Source organism: Macaca fascicularis, chromosome X, assembly GCF_037993035.2.
Source record: "Macaca fascicularis isolate 582-1 chromosome X, T2T-MFA8v1.1".
NCBI lineage: Eukaryota > Metazoa > Chordata > Mammalia > Primates > Cercopithecidae > Macaca > Macaca fascicularis.
This window is the reverse complement of record NC_088395.1, coordinates 139011716-139034525: the sequence shown is the minus strand read 5'-3', so window position 1 is coordinate 139034525 and position 22810 is coordinate 139011716. Positions and strand designations below refer to the sequence as shown.

The window sequence follows — 22810 nt, the reverse complement described above, 5'->3', positions numbered from 1 at the left end:
TTCCCCTCAAATCCCAGATGGCCAGCCTTTGAGGCCTGCCTTTCTTAGATATGATATCAATCATATCATTTCAAAATATAAAAAGAATTTGTTATTTTAGTTAGTTAAATTAATGGTGAAAGATTCATTTACCAATAATTTTGACTGCTCTTCATGTGTTCTGGGATCCCTGTAATAATATTCTAGCTTTCTCCATGCAAATGAATGCTGTACTACAGTGATTTTCAAACATTAGTTGCATTAGTTTCACCTTGGGGTCTTGTTGAAAATGCAAATTCCTGTGCCCCATATAACAGGATTCTGGTTCCTGAATCTGGGCCGAGGCTCAGAATCTGCACTTTTAACGGGCTTTGCCACTTGAGTCTAAGGCTGGTGGTATGCAACCCACACCTTTAGAAAACTGCTTGGCTTTGAGTCAGACTGCTTGGCTTTAAATCCAGGCTCTGCCATTGACTAGCTGGAAGTCCTTGGGCCTTGGTTTCCTAGACTTAAAAAGGAGAATGATAATACATACTAGTCCATGTAAGGTTGCTATGATGATTATATGAGATAATAAATGTGGAGCACTTAGTATTGTGGTGAACCTACAGTTGGCACTCAAGAAATGTTAAGTAATATTATTTTAAAATCTAGGCCTGGGTGCAGTGGCTCATGCCTGTAATCCCAGCACCTTGGGAGGCCGAGGAAGGAGGATTGCTGGAGTCCAGGAGTTGAAGACCAGCCTGGGCAACAATATGAGACCGTGTCTTTACAAAAAATATTAGCTGGGCATGGTGGTGCATGCCCATGGTGCCAGCTACTCGGGAGACTGAGGTGGGAGGATCACTTGAGCCCAGGAGGTTGAGGCTTCAGCAAGATATGTTCATACCACTGCACTCCAGTCTGGGTGACAGTGCAAGACAGCGTGTCAAAAAATAAATACAAAAGAGAAATAAATCTATTGAAACACACACACACACAGACGCACAACATCTACAATGTGTTTTTCTGGTTATTAAATGGTAATTAGTGTTAACAGAAGATTCTCCTTGCATTAACACACATGTATCTCCAAATGCATTCTTTAAAGCTTAGTGCTAACGTTCTTTTGTCCTTGAGGTGTTTGTGATCTTCCTCTTTACTGGAATAATTGTTCCTTTTATATCTCTCCCACTTGTGCCTCCCATAGAAGGCATTTTGTTCTACAACAAATTCTAGTGAGAAGTTTGCATCTCTCTCTTCCAGGCTTGCAAGCTGCTAAAGGACAGGGGAGCAGTTGTAGCCATCCCAACTCATACACCGTGGCCCAGGTCTTATCCAGTACTTAGCACTCTATAGTACTGAAAACCACACTTGCTATATTCACCTGAAGTTCTGGAAGTGAGAAGCCTCAAATGAAATACTCAAGACCAGAATCTCTTTACTCTTTCTGATCTGAGCAAGTGGGAGGTGAGAGAATAAAACTGGGAAGTGTTGGGTCTTCTCTGGCTTGTTTGTTCTGTGGTAGGATTGGGAGAACATGTCCAAAAATGTAGAATTGAGAAGAACACCCCCAAAACCACCCCAGCAATTACTGTTGTTTTAAAAAATCGTAACCAGATGGGGGACGTTTCCTGAAATCACAACTTTGGTTCTTGGAGAAAGAAAAAGCCCATTCCTGTGAGTGGGTGTTCATTAACTTGGTAAGTAGGGAAGATTCAGCTTGGCCTGGAAGGAGGTGGATTGTTGCAGGGGCACTCAACAGACAATTAAATAAGGAGGGGCATTTCCCATCAGACCACATGAAACAAGAGGCTGGTTGAATTTTCTACTTTTCAACTGTCTGCTTCAAGGTTTATATTCAATGTGTGTCACCACTACTTACACCTCATAGAACAGGGATTTGGTCCCAAAGAGATGTAATGCAAATGTCACATCATAAACTCCCAGACTGCCAATGCTGAAGGGATTTTAGGAATCATCTAGAATAAGAAGTATAGACCACCCACCATTGTTTTGTTAGTGTTACCAAAATGTCAATGGTCGTTCAAATGCCTTTAGTTGCTATTTTACTGCATATTATCTGATTCCTAAATGATTGGTATTTCTTGGGTTTATACTCTAGCTCTGCCACTGACTGGCTGTGTAACCTTGGGCACACAGTTGCCCTTTTGGGACTTCAGTTCCTTTTATAAAAGGAGCAAACTTTTGTTTGAAAGCTGAAAAACAGGTTGAAAGATCTTAAGGTTCTTTTTAGCTCTAAATATGGGAGAGTCTCCGAGAAATAGAAATGCACCACTCCTTTTTTTGGAAAATTCATTCTTTCCTAATGTTGAAATGCTGGCAGTCCAGTGAGTCAGGTAACCATGTTACAAGAATTGTCTCACAAATTCTGTAAGGAGGTAGGGAACAAAGATATATTCTGATGTATGTTTCTTCTATTAAATCTATTTTGGTATTCCAAGTGACATTTGTTCTTGCACAGCTTACTCTTCACACCAGCATGCTATCTGTCAGGGCACACACTGATTAAGACCTATTCTGAGAAAACATATTTTCTGTGATTGAAATCCAAACGTATTGATTGTTTTATTTCCATCAGGAGAGATTGCTTTCTATTTGGTGATGGATGACAAGTCTTCACATCTCTCTGTCTGCCAACTGGACAGAGGATGACACAAGCAGCATCTAAGTCTTGTGTGGACTGAGCCATTAGCTGTGACAGGCAGCTCCAAGCCCTCAGTCACTTCGCCATGGCCCTAGCATGGTCAAGTGAGCAAGATTAGACATGTCACAATTGCAAGATGATGCCTAAAACTGATGGCTTGGTGACAAGAACCTTTAAAAGTGACAAGGCCATCTTAGCAGCTCCTGAACAGGGTGGAACATGGAGGGATTTGAGAGCAGAGCCCAGCTCAGTGCAGAGAGAACATCTCGAGGCTGCACTGTCTGCTATTTCTCCGTACCATGGTGTGCTAGCAGGAAAGCCTTCAAAGGATTAAAACCCAAGTATTTATGAGCTAAACATAATGTTTCCCTCTCTCTGGGAATGCCCAGTGAGAATACCACTTACATATGCACAGAATGCCTGCATTTCGCAAAGTACTTTCACATGCATTAGTTCATTAAATTCTTAAAACTTTTACTCATGGGAAGTAGATAGATCCTACGTTTTTACCATGTTACAAATGAGGAACTAGGTATGCCCTTTAATCTCTGATCCCTGGCCCCACAAGCCACTCTTCAAGGCTTGAACCCATGGCTTCTAGTCTGGTCTTTCCATCATCCTGAGGTGCTCAGTTATTCGAGCCTGTAGCTATTGCCTGCAGGACACGTAATCATAGCAACTCACATTTATTGAACTCTTACTATGTCCCAGACACTTCACATAATTTTAATTTAATCTTCACAACAACCTAGTGAGGATCATATCATTATTGTCATCTGCATTTTACAGAGGAGGAAAATGAAGGTCAGAGAGGTTAAGAAACTTACTCAGGGTCACACGATAGTAAATGACAGAGTTAAGACTGAAGCTGAGTCAATTGAAAAGTAGAAAAATTCTTAACTATGATGGTCTGTTGCTAGCAACTCCCTGTCCCTTATCCTTTCCAAAAAAATTAAGAATAGGAAAAAAAGAAGAATGAGTTTTCCCTCCTGGGCTATGTTAGCAACAGAGGCCCAAGGGGAAATGCTGTTTTAAGCCAGCCTCTTGGAAAGGGCCATTAGCAGCTGACATCATGCCAAAATGGACCAATATGTCTGAAAGCTTGTTTCTGGGTCTTTTGTGGCCTCTGCCATTCTTGTCCCTGTCCCTGGCCTCCATATTCCTTTCCCTCTGGATCCTCAGCAACATTGTCATCCTTCTTTGGACATGCACCACTCTCCATTTTAGGTGAGATATATAGGGTTACTGTAAATAAATATTTCAGAATCAGTATTATTTATTCCCCACCTATTTCTGAAAAGGATCTGAAGACAATCTATCTATTAAGTAATTTGAAGTTTACAAAAAGATCTGAAACCTTGTGGAAGAAAGTCGAGGGAGAAGACATGAACAATGGTTCTATCAAGAACTTGGGGTGGAAGTCATTTCACACATTTCATAAGCACTGTAAACCTGGCCGTGGGATTGCCTCTAAAAATGCAGAGCTGAGTAAAACATGGCTCCTGCCCTCAAAGGGCTCAATATCTAGTAGCATTTGAATTACTGAATTTGAACATTCAGTTTGAGTTCAAGCCAAGACAAAAAGTGAAACATGATGGATTATCTAGTACTCATTTGATAAATGGAGTAGTGTCTATTCTTCAGAAGACACAAGCTGCTTTATAATGCTGAATAATAATGATGAATTATTTCATATTAATAATAGCTAATATTCTTTGAGAGCTCATCATGCCCCAGCTATTGCAGTAAGCAATAGCTGCATTATCCCATTTGCATGCATTATCCCATTTAATCCTCACAAATGTCTTCATAATGTATGCATATAATTACCCCCATTGTACAGATGAAGTAATTAGGGTGAGGAGGAATTATCTTGTGGATCCATAAGTAATACAAGGGGTGATAACTTCAATGCAGTTTTTACAGAAGATTCAGACCCGTGTTTCATAAGGCCGGTGCACACATTTCTCGGCCGTTTCTGTCTTCCCTGTCACTCCACAGGAAGTGACTATGAATATACTGTCTCCAAAGGCTGTGACTGTAGCCATTGTGCTTTGGTTTGCCATTTGGGACCTAACGGTTCAGAAGATGCAATAACTCTCCTTGCATGGACCAATTACAGAAAAACTCCCTTTGTAAAGCAACAGCATGAGCCAGAACAGGCACTTCATTATCTGCCTCTGCCCACAGGGAAACAGAAATGCTGGCGAGAGGATGATTGACCTGGGAAATGGCAGGGCTTGGGATCCATGCTTTCAGGGTCAAAGACCTTCATGCCCACTTCCAGGATTGGCTTCTCAGGATGCCCTGGTGCTGGCTCGCCCCCTGCTGGGGTGGGCTCCTGGGGTTTCTCTCTCAGTGGGATCCCATTGGCAGTCTGTCCCCTCCCACAGCAGCAGGTCCATTGACTTCTGGGTGCTCATTTCCCAGGGCCCTTTTCAGTCCCTGAGAATCAGAAGTTCTTTTCACTCTGAGAGTTTGCAGACGATGTTGCACCAAGAATGAATGTACTTTGCCTGTGGAGGGCTTTCATCTAGTGAATTGTGCTCAGACAGATAAAGGGTAATTTTGCTTCATTTTCTGTACCTTTCTGAAAGTTTCCAGGGTCAATTAGCCAGGTCTCTGCAGGCGTCTCAGCTCCAAAGCAGAGGCACAAGTCTTTTTCCACCATTTATTCCTTGCATATGATGGAAGATTCTTAGGCAAAAAGTGGTTTTTTTCACCCATATCTTATCCCAGGAAACAATGCCTTCTTTTTAAACTGAATGACTACAAATCATATCACCCCAAATTGAGTAATTGCAAGTCTTGTTAGTTACCAAGGTTTTATTGAGCCTTATTTCAGTTCTTACATATGTTTTTGTTTTTAAAGAAAAAAAAAGCATAACGCCTTTGACCTGGGCCTCAAATTCCTTTTTTCCTTCAGGCAAGCACACTTACAAGTGAGGGATGCCCAGGCTACAAGGGTGAGTTATGTGTGTTGAGAGCAGAGTGGAAAAGTGGGTGTTTACTCGCCCTGCCCCCTCCACTGAACCGAAGTGCTCATTCTCTCCCATGCCTGTGCCCTCTCTCTCTCCACACATGCTCATGCATACACACACTTGCACATGCACACTTTCTCCTTGCTAAAACTTTTCTTTGCTCTGAGTAGATACAGTCTGTTCTCACACTGCTACAGAGAAGTAGCCGAGACTGGGTAATCTACAAAGGAAAGAAGTTTAATTGACTCACAGTTTTGCAGGGCTGAAGAGGCCTCAGGAAACTTACAATTAGGTGGAAGGGGAAGCAAACATGTCCTTCTTCACATGGTGGCGGGAAGGATAAGAATGAGCAAAAGGAGAAAAGCCCCTTATAAAACCATCAGATGTCATGAGAACTCACTATCACAAGAAAAGCATGGGGGTAACCGCCTCCATGATTCAATTACCTCCCACCACGTCCCTCCCATGACACATGGGGATTATGGGAACTGCAATTCAAGATGAGATTTGGGTAGGGACACAACCAAACCATATCATGTACTCTCTCCCTGGCCTCACTCCACATTACTGCTCTGGTGGCCAATGCTGTGGTCACGAACTCTGCCTTTTCTCATGTGTGCCATTTCAAGGAGCTCACCCCACTCACCTCAAAAACTAAGCTTTTATAGACACAGAAAACTCTCTTCCTCCTATATGCACACTGATTGGTCACCTACACATGCCATCAAGAGCATGTACTCTGGAATTAGATAGCAGTGAGTTGGAGCCATGTCTTTACTTATCAGCTATGTGACCTTGAGGATACTACTTAACTTCTCTGAGCCTCTACTTCCTCAGTGAATCATAAATAGAACCTATCTCATAGGATTGTTGTGTGGGGATTCAGTGAAATAGGGCATGTAAGTTAGCACAGTGACTGGCCCATGTGATCAATAAATGTTTGCTGTTATCACCAAGCGTGGCGATCTTAGCTGATTGTATTGTTGTTGTTGTTGCTGTTGAAGATTTTGCATCTTTTAGGTTATGTTTCTTTGCTGCTCAGAAGGCAGAACAAGTTTCTCCATTGCCAGATTATTTGCTTTTTTTTATTGGGGTGAAATTCACATAACATAACATTCACTTTTTAAAATTATACTATTCAGTGGCATTTAGTGACACCCATAATGTTCTGAAATTATCACCACTATCTAGTTTCAAAACATTTTCGTCACCCCAAAATGAGACCTGTATGCATTAAACAGTCACTCCTTATCACCCCCACCTAACCAAATCATTTTTTAAATGTTGCTTTCAGATCATATGCCATTCCATAAATCTGAGAAATTCAGGAAGGCTAGATGGTGAGCTTTTTTCTAAAAATCAATCAGAAACATATTCCTAAATAAAAGAAACATACTCTGATATTCTGGGACTGCCTTATCAGAGAGTGAAGTGAAAAATCAGAAGTGATATAGTCTCATTCTGGCCAACACAGAAATTACTCCTTTTATACTTATTGCCCATATTTCACATTATTTTCTTTGCCTGGTAGCTCAGAGAGAAAAGGAGCTTGAAATTTTGAGTAAGGGGAGGGAAAGATTTTCTAAATCCCCTATACACAAATGATGGTAAAGCCTGGGAAGAGGTTAGCAGGTCAGCCTCTTTGCCTTGAATTTCCATCTTGCCACATTCCAAGGGAGGAATTTTAGTCTTGGGAGGCACCAAATAACCCTCAGGGGAAATGTGGCCCTTTTAAGTTCCTGGTTGTCTATTTCTGCAGCTGCCCATCTACTCACACTACCCAGGTTGGAGGGGCCCAGCTCTTCAGCACTCAAATACAGTGGACCTGGCCACTTCTTTGCATGGGGATGGTTTATAGGCTTTCTGTGTCAGGCTGTGTGCAGACGAGACAGGCTTGATGAGTCAGCTGAAAAGGGGAAAGGTGAGAAACTTCAGTTGGCTTGATGCTCAAGTGAGAAGTGGAAAGAAGGACCAACAGTTAAGAGGACTCAGTGGTGAAAATACTATGAGATTTGGCAAATGGAAGTGAAGGCTTTTGTAGGTCAGCCAGTTTGCCCTTGGAGCTGTGGGTCTGCCTGAGAAGGCTTCTGGTGGCCTTGCGAGCTGAAAGGGAGATCCTTTCTTTAGGCTCTACAGGCTACTTGGCAGTCCACGTTGAGGCAGGTTTTCTGCTTGCGTGGGGTGCAAAGCTTTGGTCAATGTCATCAAGAGCATCCTCTTCTTAGGAAACCATGACCCTGCCTTGGGCAACTTTTCGGTAGCCTTTAAGACCAGAAAAGTCAGTAGAGAAGACTAACGTAATTGGACAAACCTTGCTTTGATGGGTGGTGATTGGGACTCTCATATGAATTCTAGAAGGAAATATATGAAGAGTGTCTGTAACTTGAATGTGCTTCCTCTGTTGGGTCTTGCATTGAATCACTGATCCTCACACTTTAGCTTGCAGCAGAATCACCTGGTCAGGAGATGCCTGTTGAAAAAGATAAGAAGTTTCACTCAGAAAAAGTGACCCTGAAGTAAGTCTTCTCACTCATTTCTATTTATTCACAGTTCCTACTTTACTAAGAAAGTTTTTAATTATTGGCCATTACCCATGACTGAAAATACATTAAGTAAAGTTGCAGGATGAGTTTTAACATTTATAGGTTAACTTCATCCACATCAGTAAATTTGACAAGTATTTTTGAAGACCCATCTTTGGGTTTTAATAAATAGAAATTTCTGAAAGTTGTATGCCCAAGGGTATTTTGTTTTTCTCATATGTTCAAATTTGGGAAGAATTAATTTTGCCTCCTATTCACTCGGTAGGTGATTTAGTGTCTCCTTCTGAATTAGCTCTTTCTGTTCCTGGAGGAAAGTATTTATGAAAAATCAGACTGCATTCTGGAAACTGAATGATTTTTGTATTTTGCTGCAGTTAGATGGAGTCCTATAAATGAGCCCAAAACATGCTGGCTAAATCTCTCATAAAAGGCAAATAACATACACAAGGAGGAACGGCCCAAGTCTTATTTTGGCCCCTGGCATGTGTTTGTCTAAAAAGACTTTTAGAAGTGTCACAAAACACTAAAGCACTGCCTAAATCATCCCTTCCTAACTTTTTGCTTATAGGAGTGCAAGGGAAGTTGCACATGGTGGGTGGGGGTGGTGAGAGAGAGAGAGAGAGAACACACAGGGCCAGCCTCCACTTGGAGCTCCCTCTCGTTTCTCTCCATTTTGCTCTTCAGGATGTCCCCATCCCACTCTGCATTCTGACCACACCCACACATGAACCCAGCATCTGCCCAGGTGCCACGAATCATAGTACAACTTTGCTCCCTGGCAGAGAGTGGCCAGAGAGAAGTTTCTGGAGGTGAGGAAGTGAGCCTGCGCAACTGCTTCGGTGGCAGAAACCAGGGGCTTAACCAGTGACTCTGCGCTCAAGGCTTGTTTCTGAAATCCTTTAGCAACCCTTCAGAAGCCTCTCCTCTCTGACTTCTCAGAGTTGCTGACTTTTCTACTTTGGGAAGTTCCTTTGCTAGTAACACATTTGAGGTGAGTTAAATGTCTTCCTCCCTCAGTCTCAGCTTCCTGTGCCTAAGGGCGAGTTAAGCAATTAGTCCTAAATAGCCCCAGCTGTTAGGGTTTCCCAGCTGCTGCTCCTTGTGACTTTGATTGCTTCTAATGAGGCTGCTGGCTTTATCTGTAATAGACAATGTTAGATTACACATCTATGTCTTTACAGCACCTTTTACCCCCTGGGCTTTACGTTTTCTGAGATCACTCTTGAGAACCTTGGATCCAGTGGCATTTTTCTTCTTGGATCCAGTGGCGTTTTTCTTCTTGTGAATAAAAAAATATTATCTTTCCTGTTCTCCCCGTTAGATCAGCCTTGTTCTTGTTCTGCTCTGGGGTACTCTGCATTTAGGGAAATTATTCATGACTCTCAGGTTCTGAAAAGACACACACACAGACACACACACACACACACACACACACACACACACCATGCACAGGGGAATGGGAGAGCAAGAACGTGTGAGAGAGAGCCACTTGAAGAGAGACAGGGAGAAAGAGTAGGATAAAGCAATAAAGAAAGCGAGATCACAGGCCTGAGAATGAGACAGCAAGCCAGTGTTTTAGAGGTAGAGAAGGAGCCCAAGATGGATGGAGAAAGCTCATGCAGGAGCAAGAGCACACATGGGAGTGCCAGCAACCTTGAAAAAAAAGCATCAGTGACAGCAAAGGGAATCTGTGGGGCCAGGAGGCTGGGCAAGCAAAAGCAAGAGAGTGCAAGAGATCAAGAAAGGGGGAAAGGAGGTGGGAGAGGGAGAGTGAGCCTGCAGGGCAAAGGAGTCAACTAGAGAGATCAGCACATATTTGTGGGCGGATGAAGAGAAAGTCCAAATGAGGAGCTGCTCTCCCCCAACTTGTTGAGTGGGTGGAAGAGGAAGAGAAGATGCACAGGGCACAGACTCCAGCTTTCAGGAATCCAAAATGGAACTTCTGGGACATACATGCTCAGGATCAATGTCGTCTTTAAAGACCCAGATTCCAATTGGAACCACAAATACACCTCCCTATCCTTCAGTATTATTTGAAATTTTAGAACAACTGCCATTATTCTACACAAAGTAAAGGAAGATCATTTTGGAGTATGTTTTAATCAAACCACCTCCCTATCCACAGACCTGTGTTAGACAGCTTACCTTAGTGGTTGCCAAACATCAGAAGTAGATCATTGCCATGATTTTGGAGGGCTGGGCTGAGGCCTGGAATTCTATGGCTTTAATACGTGGCTCCATTGGGAGATTCCATTGCCCAGCAAGACACTGGCTTAAGCTATACCCTTTTTCGGAAAGCAGTAACGAGTTCAGTTGGGCCACTGACCTGAAGCCAGATTGCCTTCCAACAAGGCCCAAACTAAAGGGGGTACCAAAAATATCAGTAATCAACATAAATAACATTTTAATGATATGATTTTTAAAAGAGAAGTTTCTACCTATGTTGCCCAGGCTGGAGTGCAGTGTCTATTCATAGGCGCAATCATGGCATACTAGAGACTGGAACTCTTGAGCTCAAGTGATCCTCCTGCCTTGGTTTCCTGAATAGCTGTAATGATATGTTTTAAAGACACAAAATTAATGTAGACAAATCCAAAATGAACAAATATCAAAATTTTAAATACAGTTTCCAACTCTGCCCTTGCACACCCCTGCCTCTCTTGACCCACCCTAACACCATCCTTTGTTCCAGTTAAACTTTATATACAAAATCAGGCAGCCATCCTGTGGGCCATATTTTCTTGACTTAAAAAAAATTGTCTTAAATGTTATTTATTCAAGCAGAATCCAAATCTTGTTTTCTAATGCTGTTTTTCAATAAAAGCAACCAGGGCTCCTTGGAGAAATGGCCGATTCCAGGACCGAGGCAGAAAATACACAAGATAAGCCTGGAGCATCTTGTATTGCCAGAAAGTAAGGAAGTGTTAACAAATACACAAACAAAAACAAAAAGCAAAACATCACAGGAGCCAACTAAAAGAGCTACCAGTGGCCAAAGGTATAAAAACTTGAGAAAATATACTAGTATTATTGGACTATAACCCAAAGTATAAAATAAACATCCAAGAGTCCATATTGATATAATTAAATGATTAAATAAATGGATAATAGACAAATCTTTTGTGCAGAACAATTCCAAATAATTTGTGTAGATACTCTGCCCTCAAGGAGGTGGAGTGTAACTGTGAATAGTGACTTCCTTGTAAAAGAGTGTAGTATGGGCCAGGTGTGGTGCCGCATGCCTGAAATCCCAGCACTTTGGGAGGTTGAGGCAGGAGAATTGCTTGAGACCAGGAGTTTGAGACCAGCCTGGGCAACATAGTGAGACTCCCTCTCTACAAAAAATTTAAAAATTAGCCAGGTGTGGCGGCATGTGCCTGTAGTCCCAGCTACTCTTGAGGCTGACATGGGAGGATCACTTGAGCCTGGGAGGTTGAGACTGCAGTGAATCATGATCATGCCACTGCACTCCAGCCTGGGCAGCAGAGCAAGATCCTATCAAAAAAAAAAAAAAAAGTACAGGTTGGGCGCAGTGGCTCACACCTGTGATCCCAGCACTTTGGGAGGCCCAGGCGGGTGGATCATGAAGTCAGGAGATTGAGACCATGCTGACTAACTCAGGGAAACCCTGTCTCTACCGGGCGTGGTGGTGGGTGCCTGTAGTCCCAGCTACTCAGGAGGCTGAGGCAGGAGAATGGCGTGAACCTGGGAGGCGGAGATGGCAGTGAGCCAAGATTGCGCCACTGCACTCCAGCCTGGGCGATAGAGTGGGACTCTGTCTCAAAAAAAAAAAAGTGCAGTATGGAAAGGGAAAGACAAGTTTCTTTACCATGGATTAACCTGACAAATACTGCCTCAGCCAGGTGATCAATGTGAATGTCCCCAATCATAAATCATGCTGATCGTATGTGTCTTTGGATATGATGGAATGCGAATGGCACTTTACCTCCGTGGTCTTCTTCCCTAAAATCTATAACCACAGCCTACTGATGAGAAAAACATCAGACAAATTCCAGTAGAGTAGTATTCTACAAAATAGCTGACCAGTACTCCTCAAAATTATCAAGTCATCAAAATCCAGAAAAGTCTGAGAAATTGTCACAGCCAAGAGGAGCTCAAGGATATGTGACAACTAAATGTAATATGAGATCAACAGAAAAAAGTAAAAACTAAGGAAATCTAAATAAAGCATAGACTTTCGTTAATAACAAATTGATATTAGCTCATTAATTGTGACAAAGGTACCTTACTAATCAAGAGATGTTAATGTGGGAAACTGGGTGTAGGGCTTATGGGAACTCATTGTACTATTTCACAATTTTTCTGCAAATCCCAAACTATTCTAAAATACAAAACATTATTTGAAAAAGTATCTTGATGACTGAATGTTTTGGTGCCCCCTTAAATTTTACACACAAGGTGAGCACCTTGCTTGCCTCACCTTCATCCTGGCCCTCCTGTCTGAATGCAAAATACATTTGTAGCACTGGATTTCCTAGGAGATACCTGTTGTATTAGTCGGTTCTCATGCTGCTAATAAAGACATACCCGAAACTGGGTAATTTATAAAGGAAAGTGGTATAATGGACTCACAGTTCCACATGAATAGGGAGGTCTCACAGTCGTGGCGGAAGGCAAAGGAGAAGCAAAGTCACACCTTACATGGTGGCAGACAAGAGAGCTTGTGCAAGGGAACTCCCATTTATGAAACCATCAGATGTCGTGAGACTTATTCACTACCATGAGAACAGTATGGGGGGAACCGCCCCCATGATTCAATTATCTCCACCTCCCCCCATCTTGACATGGAGGATTATTACAATTCAAGGTGAGATTTGGGTGGGGACACAGCCAAACCATATCATCTATACACACTGCATTCTCTTTATTTGTATATAAATAAACCCATAGTATTCTTTCCTCTACAACCTTCTCCTTCGCATAAGCTGAATTACATTCCTTGGCTTCTGACAAGGAATGACTTTAGATGAAGCTCAGTGTGCACTTCCCAAAGTTGCAGTTGTACAACCCTGTGAAGAGAAGAGGCAGTGGTTGGAAGCCTAAGCCACAGAAACAGAGTACAGTCCAAGAAAAGTTACAATGCTGTGCCCAGCAGCCAGAGCTTCTCCTGTAGCTGCTTTATTCCTGCCAAGCAAAGCCATCCTCGCAAAGAGCATTGGACCCTCTGCTGCCTGGGCCTGCCTCTCAGATAGAGCTCTGGAAGCCTGGACCTTTGTCCTAGAAAATGACAAGACTAAAGTGGGTTTCGTCTTTCCTGTTGCTCTCTTTCCTCCTTTCCCTCTTTTTACATCAATACCAATAAGAGAGGACAAGTGTTCAATTAAGACATAATGTCATAGGCATGGACTTCTCACTGTCTTCCTCAGGGTGAAGAAGCTGCCAGCCTGGAGCAGAAAGCTGGGTAGAGACACTGCTTTCACTTTATTCCCTCAGGGGAAACTGCAGCCATGAAAGTACAACATTGAGCTGACTTGACTTGGCAGAAAGATGTGTTTTGCGAGGAATTGGGATCTGGGAGAAGGTGATTCTGATACTAACTCACAGAGTGTACCATCCCATTTCTGATCAGTGTCTCCGTGAGAGGATCCTTCAAAGCTAGGCAATTTGAGTCTCATTGGAAGAAGTGGCTAAATCTAAATCTGGTGTCAGTTCCATTTATTTATTTATTTATTTATTTATTTATTTATTTATTTGGACGGAGTCTCACTCTGTCACCCAGGCTGGAGTGCAGTGGTGCAACCTTGGCTCACTGCAACCTCCACCTCCCAGATTCAAGCGATTCTCCTGCCTCAGCCACCCAAGTAGCTGGGACCACAGGTGTGCGCCACCACACCCAGCTAAATTTTGTGTTTTTAGTAGAGATGGGGATTCACCATGTTGGCCAGGCTGGTCTTGAACTCCTGACCTCAGGCGATCTGCCCGCCTCGGTTTCTCAAAGTGCTGGGATTACAGGCATTAGCCACCACGCCAGACCTGGTGTCAGTTCTTTAACAGTTCCGCCACGTGGGATTTAGCAGGGGAATTGCTGCAGAGTGAATGCCAGAGACTTTGTCCAGTTTCATGTATATGACCATTGGCTCTGGCTTCAGAGAGACTTGGGTTTGGGTCCCAGAATTTCCTAATTGTGTGACCTTGGCAAGTCGTGTAGCCCCCACAGAGCCGCAGTGTGTTTATCTATAAAATGAGGATGCTGATACGGTTGCTGTGAGATTAAAGGAGTTCATTCAAACACTCATCCCACTGCCTGGTGCAGGAAAGGTGCCTACTGGATGATAGCTTTCATCGTTGAAACTCTGCAGCTTGGGACTAGGGTAGGGGACACTTCCACTAGAGTATAGACCCAGGAATGACTCTGAAGACATGTTGCAGGAGGCCTGCCAGCTTTGTTGGAGTGTGTCCTTTGTGCTGGTTAATACATGGGAAATGGCTCAGGATCAATAGCTTGCTCTTGGGAGAATCCCAGAAGCGACAGTGTGAAAAATGATGGCTTTCCAAGGTGGTATCCCCTAGGACTGAGATTTCTTGTCCTTCCTTTTCCATGCCCACAGGAAGAAGGGGAAGTCTTTGGTCAAGAAAGGGTTTCCAGAAGAAAGTGGCTCAGAGTCTTACTCCTCCTTCCTCTCCTGTCCATAAATTCTTTGCATTTGGAATGTGTGATGACCCCTGTCTGGGCTTTGCATTCAGATCCCTGGGAGCTAGGAACAGCCCTGAGAATGGGCAGCATCTTGCATCTGCCTTCCCAGGTGCAGTCCTGAGAATGTGCTGATGGAGTTTAGTTTTAATGACAATCATAACTCCAGAGGCCTGCTCTTTACTGTTTTTGATTGTGCAGCTGAAGACTAGATGACCTCATTGAAAAGTGGGAGACAGAAGCAGCTGTTGCCACAGGAAATAAGCCCCCCTCCCCACCTCAGGAGACACACTGCTTCTAAGAGTTCTTTGGAGTGGGGGTGGATCCAGAATGGCAGCTGTCCTCTACCCAGATCTTTCTTTGTGTATGCAGAGGTTGGGCTGAGCTGTGGGTGACTAGACTGTGGATTAAGAAACCATGAAGAGTGTTTCCAAAACAAATTCTTGGCCTGTGAAATCTCCATTTAGCTTGCTCTACCAGGACCACATGTGTCTATGATTTGCCTCCTTTCTCTTTTTGGATTAGAGTCCGTGCCCTGCATCTCATCCTCTGGTCAAGCCACCATCCCTCCCACTGTCGGCTTGGAGCTGGTTTGACATGCTGTCAAAGATCTGAGTAGCAACAGATCATGCAGCCTGGTGTTTGTGGCTTATTACATACTCCCCACCTTCCCTGAATAAAATATCAAGAGAGATGTACTAAGCTTCCAAGCACAGGGGTGAATACTGAAGCCAAAGGCTTGGTGTACTAATAGTGTAATTTGAGGTCCCAGCTGCAAGTTAGAGGTGGTGGGGATTTAGAGACAGGGGAATTTCCTGGGCATTTGTTAAATCGCAGTATCCTGAGAGCTCCTTTATCTACTGTAGACAACATTATGCCTGTTTGGGGAACTACACACATATATACCCACGTGATTCTACCCAGTTCCCTTACCCTTGGCCCATCACACCACAAAATAAAGTGCTGGAGCCAAAGAAACCCTAAACAGATGTCTGTAGATAAAAACAAAGCTAGCAGCACTACTGTACAGCCCACATATTGTTGTAGTTTTAAAAACAAATTGTTGTGGCTTTTGGTTTACTTGCTCACTCCTTACCCCATTTCCTGTTGGTGTGATACTGACCAGCAAAGTCACCTTTGCAGCGTTTCCTTGGATTTGTTTTTTTCTTGATGGGCATCTTTCACTTCTAGGAAAACCAAACAAAAATTTCCTCCAGAAATTCAAGTCAGTCAACATTTATTGAGCACCTACCAGGTTCATGGTCTTGTACCAGGCACTGCAATTGGAGAAGAATGTTACAAGTACACATGCCCAAACTCGACCGTGTCCAGTCTGGAAAGAAGGCTAGATCTGGCCCCACAGATTGTGGTGGGAGACTGGCTGGGGATGAGGCTGTTGGCTCTTGGTGTTTCACAGGAAACTTCAAGAAGGAAGCTGGGGGATGTGGCCTCCCTAGGCCCCCCACCCTGGTTAATTTGCTTTGTTTCTGAAACACACTGACCAGTAGCTAAATGGGCCTAGCTCATGTTCAGGGCTGCGTGCTGGAACTTCATTAGCTCTTTTCAAAGCCCTTTCCTATTGGTATAGAGGTTCCTCTTAACACTGCCAGCTTCCTTGAAAGGTTTGTCAGCTGCTCCTGATAGAATCACTTCAAATTAAAATGCTTCATTCCAGGGGAGATTTTATTTACAGCCAAGCAACTGTAACTAGTAGCACTCCCCCAACCAGGCTGCAGTGACTATAGATCTTTGATACTGCTGAATGACTCTGCCAAGGGTTCCAATTTGCTTTTATACAAGTGCATCACCCAATTCAAAATAAATGCATCCAAAAGACTCCCTTGTCCTCTCCCAACCCCCACACACCATTCCATTCCCCATAAGCATGTGGCCTGCAGCTCAGGGGTGTCAGTCACTTAACCAGCTGTCTGTTGCCTGACACAGACACATCAAGTTGGTTCACCTTAACTAAGTGATTGAGCTTGATTGCCAACCATCTGGTGAGTTTAGTTAAGGGAATGGTGATTTCTAGACCAGTCTAACATGGCCAAATATGTACCTCCCCAAGTCCCCAAAACAAGTGTGTCCGTGGGATCACATTTTATTTGTACAGTTATAGAATTTTATGGCTGGGGAGGACTGCTTTCCGACTTCATTGCTGAAGTCTGAATTTACCCCTTCAATTCAAGCTCTGAAAACTTTTATGGACTGAGCCCAAGGCTAATTGTTCCAATATTAGCTGAAGCCCCTGTCCTCAAGAAGCTCACAGTCACTCAGAGGTAAAAGGCAGTCACCACCTGGCTCTAATGTAATGTAATAAGTACCATGGTAGCGGCAAGAACAAAGTGTGCTGTGAGAATCCAAAGGAAGGATGGATTACTCTGCCTGCAAGGGGAGAGGGTCAGGAAAGGCTGCTCAGAGGAGGTGATATTTGAGCTGGGTCAGGTGGGAAAGCTATTCCAAGCGAGGAGAACTGTGAGAGCAAAGGCATGCATGCATTTGCCGTATTTGGGGAATCTCGGTTTAGAGATGAGAGGCCTCCCATGGGCACAGGTTTTCCAGAGAATAAATGAAATCAAGAGCATCTGAGGCTGGGAGCAGTGGCTCATGCCTATAACCCCAGCATTTTGGGAGGCTTGCCTGTGTTATATGCCTTTGGCAGGTGGATTGCTTGAGCCCAGGAGTTCAAGATCAGCCTGAGTAATGCTGCAAAACCCCATCTCTACAAATAATCGTAATAATAATAAATCATCTGGATGTGGTGGCACACACCTGTGGTCCTAGATTCTTGGGCAGCTGAGGTAGGAGGATTGTTTGAGCCCAGGAGATCAAGGCTGCAGTGAGCCATGACTGCACCACTGCACTCCAGCCTGGGTGACAGAGTGAGACCCTGTCTCAAAAAAAAAAAAAAAAAAAAAAAAAAAAAAAAAAAAAAATCACCTGGCTGTAGAAAGGTTTTTCCCAAGTATGATCTATGCGTTAGGACTCAGCTCCATCCTGGTCAGCATTTGTAGATGATCAAGTGTGTGTCATTGGATGGCTCCTCCCTGGGCACCAAAGGTTGGTATGTAGCCACCTTCCTTTAAATTGTAGCAACAGTGTTGGCAGCCAAGGACAGCCACTTTGTGGGAGAGAGGAGTTAAATGTGAGAAGATTTGTTTTGGTTCTATTACCAGTGGTCCTTTTCTGAGTGAGACTTAACAAGAGGCAAACACCTAACGAACTCCTGAGTATCACCAAAGTGTTCAGGGTAGACTTGAAAATCCAAAGAAGATGAAAAGAAAGAAAGAAATCAAAGGGTCCTTCAAAAGAAAAGAAGTAGACAGTAATGGCTATAGGATTTGGGATCACTTTTTCCCTGATTGGCAGTTTGGAATTGCAGCTTAGGTATGTTGAAGGGTAGTTCCCCTCTAATGCTATTATTGATAGTAGACTCTCTGTTCCCACAGAGAGAGCTATGTTGGGGAAGAAGAAAAATATTTCATGTCTGATTCATGAACACGCTGACCGCCCCATGCATTGTGGCAGAGAAGCAACAGCTTTAATTTGAAAAATATCAACCTTTTAAAAAAAATCAAAGAAAATAACATAGGATTTTTGTCACTCATGGCATGCCTTCCACATGACTTTGTTTCCCAAACCTGGCCAGCCTGCAGTTTCCTTCCCATAGTGGGGAGGAGACTGAGCCTCCCACCTGGAGAGTGTGGAGCCCCAAGAAGCAGCATCCTCTGGTGGTCCCAACATCTGCAAATAGATGAGACAGCTGACTCCTCTCTGGCTGGAAATTTGTTTTTGCCCTATGCCTGTCTAACCTTGGGCAAGCAAAAGATCTGAGAGCATTAGGACTGCAGGGGGCCTTGGAGAACACTGAGTCCAACCTCCCTCCCCCTTGTACAAGTGGGAAAACTGAGGCCCACAGAGAGGAAAGGACTTGCTCATGGTCACACAGCTATGGAGATAGAGCTAAGATTTGAACTCAGGATTCTTTCTTCTAGTCTTTGCAACTATGGACTGCAGTCTGTCTCAGTAGGCCCAAGCAGCAGATTAGTCTCCTAGAGAGGCAGGGGCATCCTTTAATTGCTGCCAATAGGGAAAGGTATAGAAAAGAGGGACAGGCCTACTTGCTGCTCTCCTCCCATGGGTAAACAGCCTTGTCTGTTTCTAGTCACATTTCCCTTCCAGCGAGCTTTCCTATGTCATATGCCTTGTAAGTAGAGAATCAATGAAGTTCCTCAGTTACAGAGGAGATTCAGGTGGACAAAGCCATGTTATAGACCTAAGTCCCCTTGTGGCACAGGTTTTGTCCTCAAACCATCATACTGAGGCACAGTTCATGCATCACCTCCTCTAGGGAACATTTCTTGATTTCCAAGACTGAGTTGCACAATCCCTCCTCACCGTAGCCTTTATCAACTGTCTGTCATGGTTGACTCATCTGTCTCTTTCTCTGGGCTTTGAACTTCTTGAGGACAGGGATCATTTCTTCTCCACGTCCCAAGTGGATAACACGGGGTCTAGCCCAAAGTAGACAATCAGTGTTTTTTAAATGACCGAGGACTCAGATTCCCATGGTAACAAAAGTTTGACTCTTGTTTCCTCAGTGAATTGAAAAACCAACCACTGCAGGTAGGAAAATGGGAAATCCAAACAAGTTGTTTGTTATTCACTGGGCAGGATACTTCATGGGACTCTGCTAGCACAAGTCCTGAAGAGCCCTGCTTTGTGTTGGTATGTCTGCCATGGGCCCACCTGTACAATCCCTGGTGGGTCCATGGGATTGTCTTGCTTAGATGTCTGTGACTGTAGACTTCAGGAACAGGATGCAGGTTGTTCAATAGATTTCAGTTAGACGGAAAGGCCATGGCTGAATTCTGTTGTCCTTCAGCTAAACATTATAGGAGGGAGGCACCTTCCTAGGCAGAGGGATTGAGGTGGGAATTGGCTGATTATGAGGAGGCCAGAGCTTCAGGTCAGAATGTTTTGTCTCATCTGAATGTATTAGGTTGGTGCAAAAGTAATTGCGATTTTTGCCCTTACTTTTAATGGCAAAAACCGCATTAGCTTTTGCACCAACCTATAGCTTGGTTTTCGTTCTCTGGCCTTGGAGTAAGCCCTATGGGTTTACATTCAAAGGTATTCCCATTCCTAAAAGCCATGTACTGTAGGATCCTGGGTCATTCGAGGCAGTATCTTTTTTTTTTTTTAAACTTATAGGAATTTTTATTGAAATCTGATTACATCTATTAATATTCTTAAAAAAACAATATCTTCAAGACTGCAATTAGCCAAGATTACACCACTGCACTCCAGCTTGGGTGCCAGAGCGAGACCCAGTCTCAAAAACAGACACACACACACACACACACACACACACACACACCAGAAAACTAACATCTTTAATAATGGTGAGTGTTTCTGGATGTCTTTCCATTTGCTCATCTTATTTTGTATGAATTAGTGTTGTCCTAAAGTTTTTTCACAGCTGGGCATGGTGGCTCATGTCGAGGCAGTATCTTTTACTTAGACTCATTTGCTCCAGGAAAATGAGCAAAACATCTCTTTTTTTTTTTTTTTTTTTTTTTTTTTTTTTACTGTAGCCAAGGCTGTTGTAGGAAGGATTGTCTGTCACACTCAATGCTGACCCTACATTCAGAGTTTTTTATGTAAAGTTGAAAATTCATGTAAGATTTTAAGTAAGAAAAAAAACCAGAAACTGATACCAGAGTTAATAAGAAAAACAATTGTTGCTCAGGCCCTACTCATACCAATTGCGTCAGAATCTCATGGGTTAGCCTTGGAAACACTCTCTAGATGTTTTTTAATGTGCAGCCAGAATTGAGAACCGCTGGTCTAAGTAGAAGGTGATAATGTGTTCTCTCCTTGTTTTCAGTTACTTTCTAAGGGATTCTAAAAGCCAGTGACCCTTGAAACCAGAACCCTCAGGATTTCCCCCAACTCTGTGAAGGTTTGAGACACAACAGATTTTGAGAGAGATACTCATTCTGCTCTCACCTAGAGATTTGCTTCAGTCTAAGTTGTCTCTGGGTCCACATCAAGCACATGGGTAAGGGTACGAAGTATTTGGGGAAGGCAATTCTCTTCCAACCACGCTTTATAAGGCCCCAGACACTCATAATTTTGACTTTGATTTCATTGCTTGGGCAGAGCATCTAGTCCTTCCTCACAGATTACAGAATTTCAGGTCTTAAAAAAAAAACTATCAGGGCTGGGCGTGGTGGCTCACGCCTGTAATCCTAGCACTTTGGGAGGCTAACGCGGGCAGATCCCTTGAGGTCAGGAGTTGGAGACAGCCTGGCCAATATGGTGAAACCCCGTTTCCACCAAAAATACGAAAATCAGCTGGGCATGGTGATGTGCTCCTGTAGTCCCAGCTATTCAGGAGGCTGAGGCAGGAGGATTGCTTGAACCTGGGAGGCAGAGGTTACAGGGAGCCGAGATTGAGCCACTGCACTCCAGCCTGGGTGACAGAGCAAGACTCTGTCTCAAAATAATAATAATAATAATAAAACAAATATGTTGGATACTTTGCTCAGTACCTGGGTGATGGGATCATTCTTACCCCAAACCTCAGCAATTACACAATACACCCAGGTAACAAACCTTTACATGTAACGCCTGAATCTAAACTAAAAGTTAAAAAACAAAACAAAAACCAAAGCATAAAAAGTTACCTCCAAAGTACATTCATAATAGTACAGCCAGAGCAGTTTTAAGTAAATTTAAACTGTGAGTGAGAATGTTCAATGTCTGGCTTCCATTCATCCATTTTCTTTGGTCTGAATGTGTAGTGGGCACATGGTGGAAACAGATCTTTGACTTTGGGGCTTTTGAGGTTTGAGGCTTACAGAGAGAGCCCTCAGTAGGAGGAGGGGTGTGTTTACATAACCCTGAGGCATCCTGTCAATGTATTCTGTGCAGCCAAACAGATCAATAGAGTGAAAAAAAAATTCAGCTGAGTGGACTGATAGGCTGATAGGTTATTTGATTGACTGGGCTGGTGGAGCCACTCAAGAAGAAACTACAGTGCTATAACTTGCGAGGCCAGATAAACAGCTGATGCCAAAAGCATCTGCTTAGCAATCACTGGAACCCAGTTGACACAAGCTATTGGAACCACATTTGAGTAACAAAGATATCAAGTGCACTGGGGTACCATGACAATAGGTGAATCTTCTTCCTCATCATACTGTAGTCCTTCAGATCTCAGGGGCCGTGTAGCTTATTACCTCCAAGTTTCTTCTTAAGAAAAGAGAGAAGAGAGCACAGCTCTGTAGTGACTCTAAAGCTTCTCAGCTGTGTGGACTTGAGCAAGTAACTTGACCTCTCTGAGCCTCAGTTGCTTCCTCCGGCCATAGGAGTAAATATATTAGGTACTTCATAGGGTTGTTGGGAGAGTTCAGTGAGGTTAGACACAGAAAATGCTTAGAAAAATGCTTGATGCATATACATAGGAAGCATCTAATAAATGGTAGCCTTGATGATTCTTATAAAATAGAATGCTGAGGCCAGGCATGGTGGCTCATGCCTGTAATCCAAGCACTTTGGGAGGCCAAGGCAGGAGATCGCTTGAGGCCAGGAGTTTGAGATCAACCTGGGCAACATGGCAAGACCCGTTTCGCCACACACACATACACAGACAAGAAAAAAGGACATGAACTCATCCTCATCCTTTTTTATGGCTGCATAGTATTCCATGGTGTATATGTGCCACATTTTCTTAATCCAGTCTGTCATTGATGGACATTTGGGTTGGTCCCAAGTCTTTGCTATTGTGAATAGTGCCGCAATAAACATACGACACACAGACAAAATTAGCCAAGCGTGGCAGCACATCTTTGCTCAGTGCCTGGGTGTCACAGCTACTCAGGAGGGTGAGGTGAGAGAATTCTTTAAGCCCAGGAGGTTGAGGCTGCAGTAAGCCATGTTCACACCATTGCATTCCAGCCTGGGCAACAGAGTGAGACCTTGTCTCAAAAAAACGAACAAA

At 43.5% G+C, this 22810-nt stretch overlaps 1 protein-coding gene across 12 annotated transcripts in view; it reads left to right on the top strand.

Annotated features, from left to right (window-relative positions):
• HS6ST2 (heparan sulfate 6-O-sulfotransferase 2) overlaps positions 1–22810 on the top strand; it is a 356277-nt gene that overhangs the window by 210220 nt on the left and 123247 nt on the right. The window contains exon 3 of one of the 12 annotated variants that reach the window (XM_074029199.1): positions 8047–10528. The exons of the other annotated variants lie outside the window; for them this stretch is intronic. Within the exon in view, the coding sequence (XP_073885300.1) occupies positions 8047–8116 (70 nt within the window). The 3' untranslated portion in view covers positions 8117–10528. Of the gene's footprint in view, positions 1–8046; positions 10529–22810 lie in introns of those variants that run through there. 12 annotated transcript variants of the gene reach the window in all.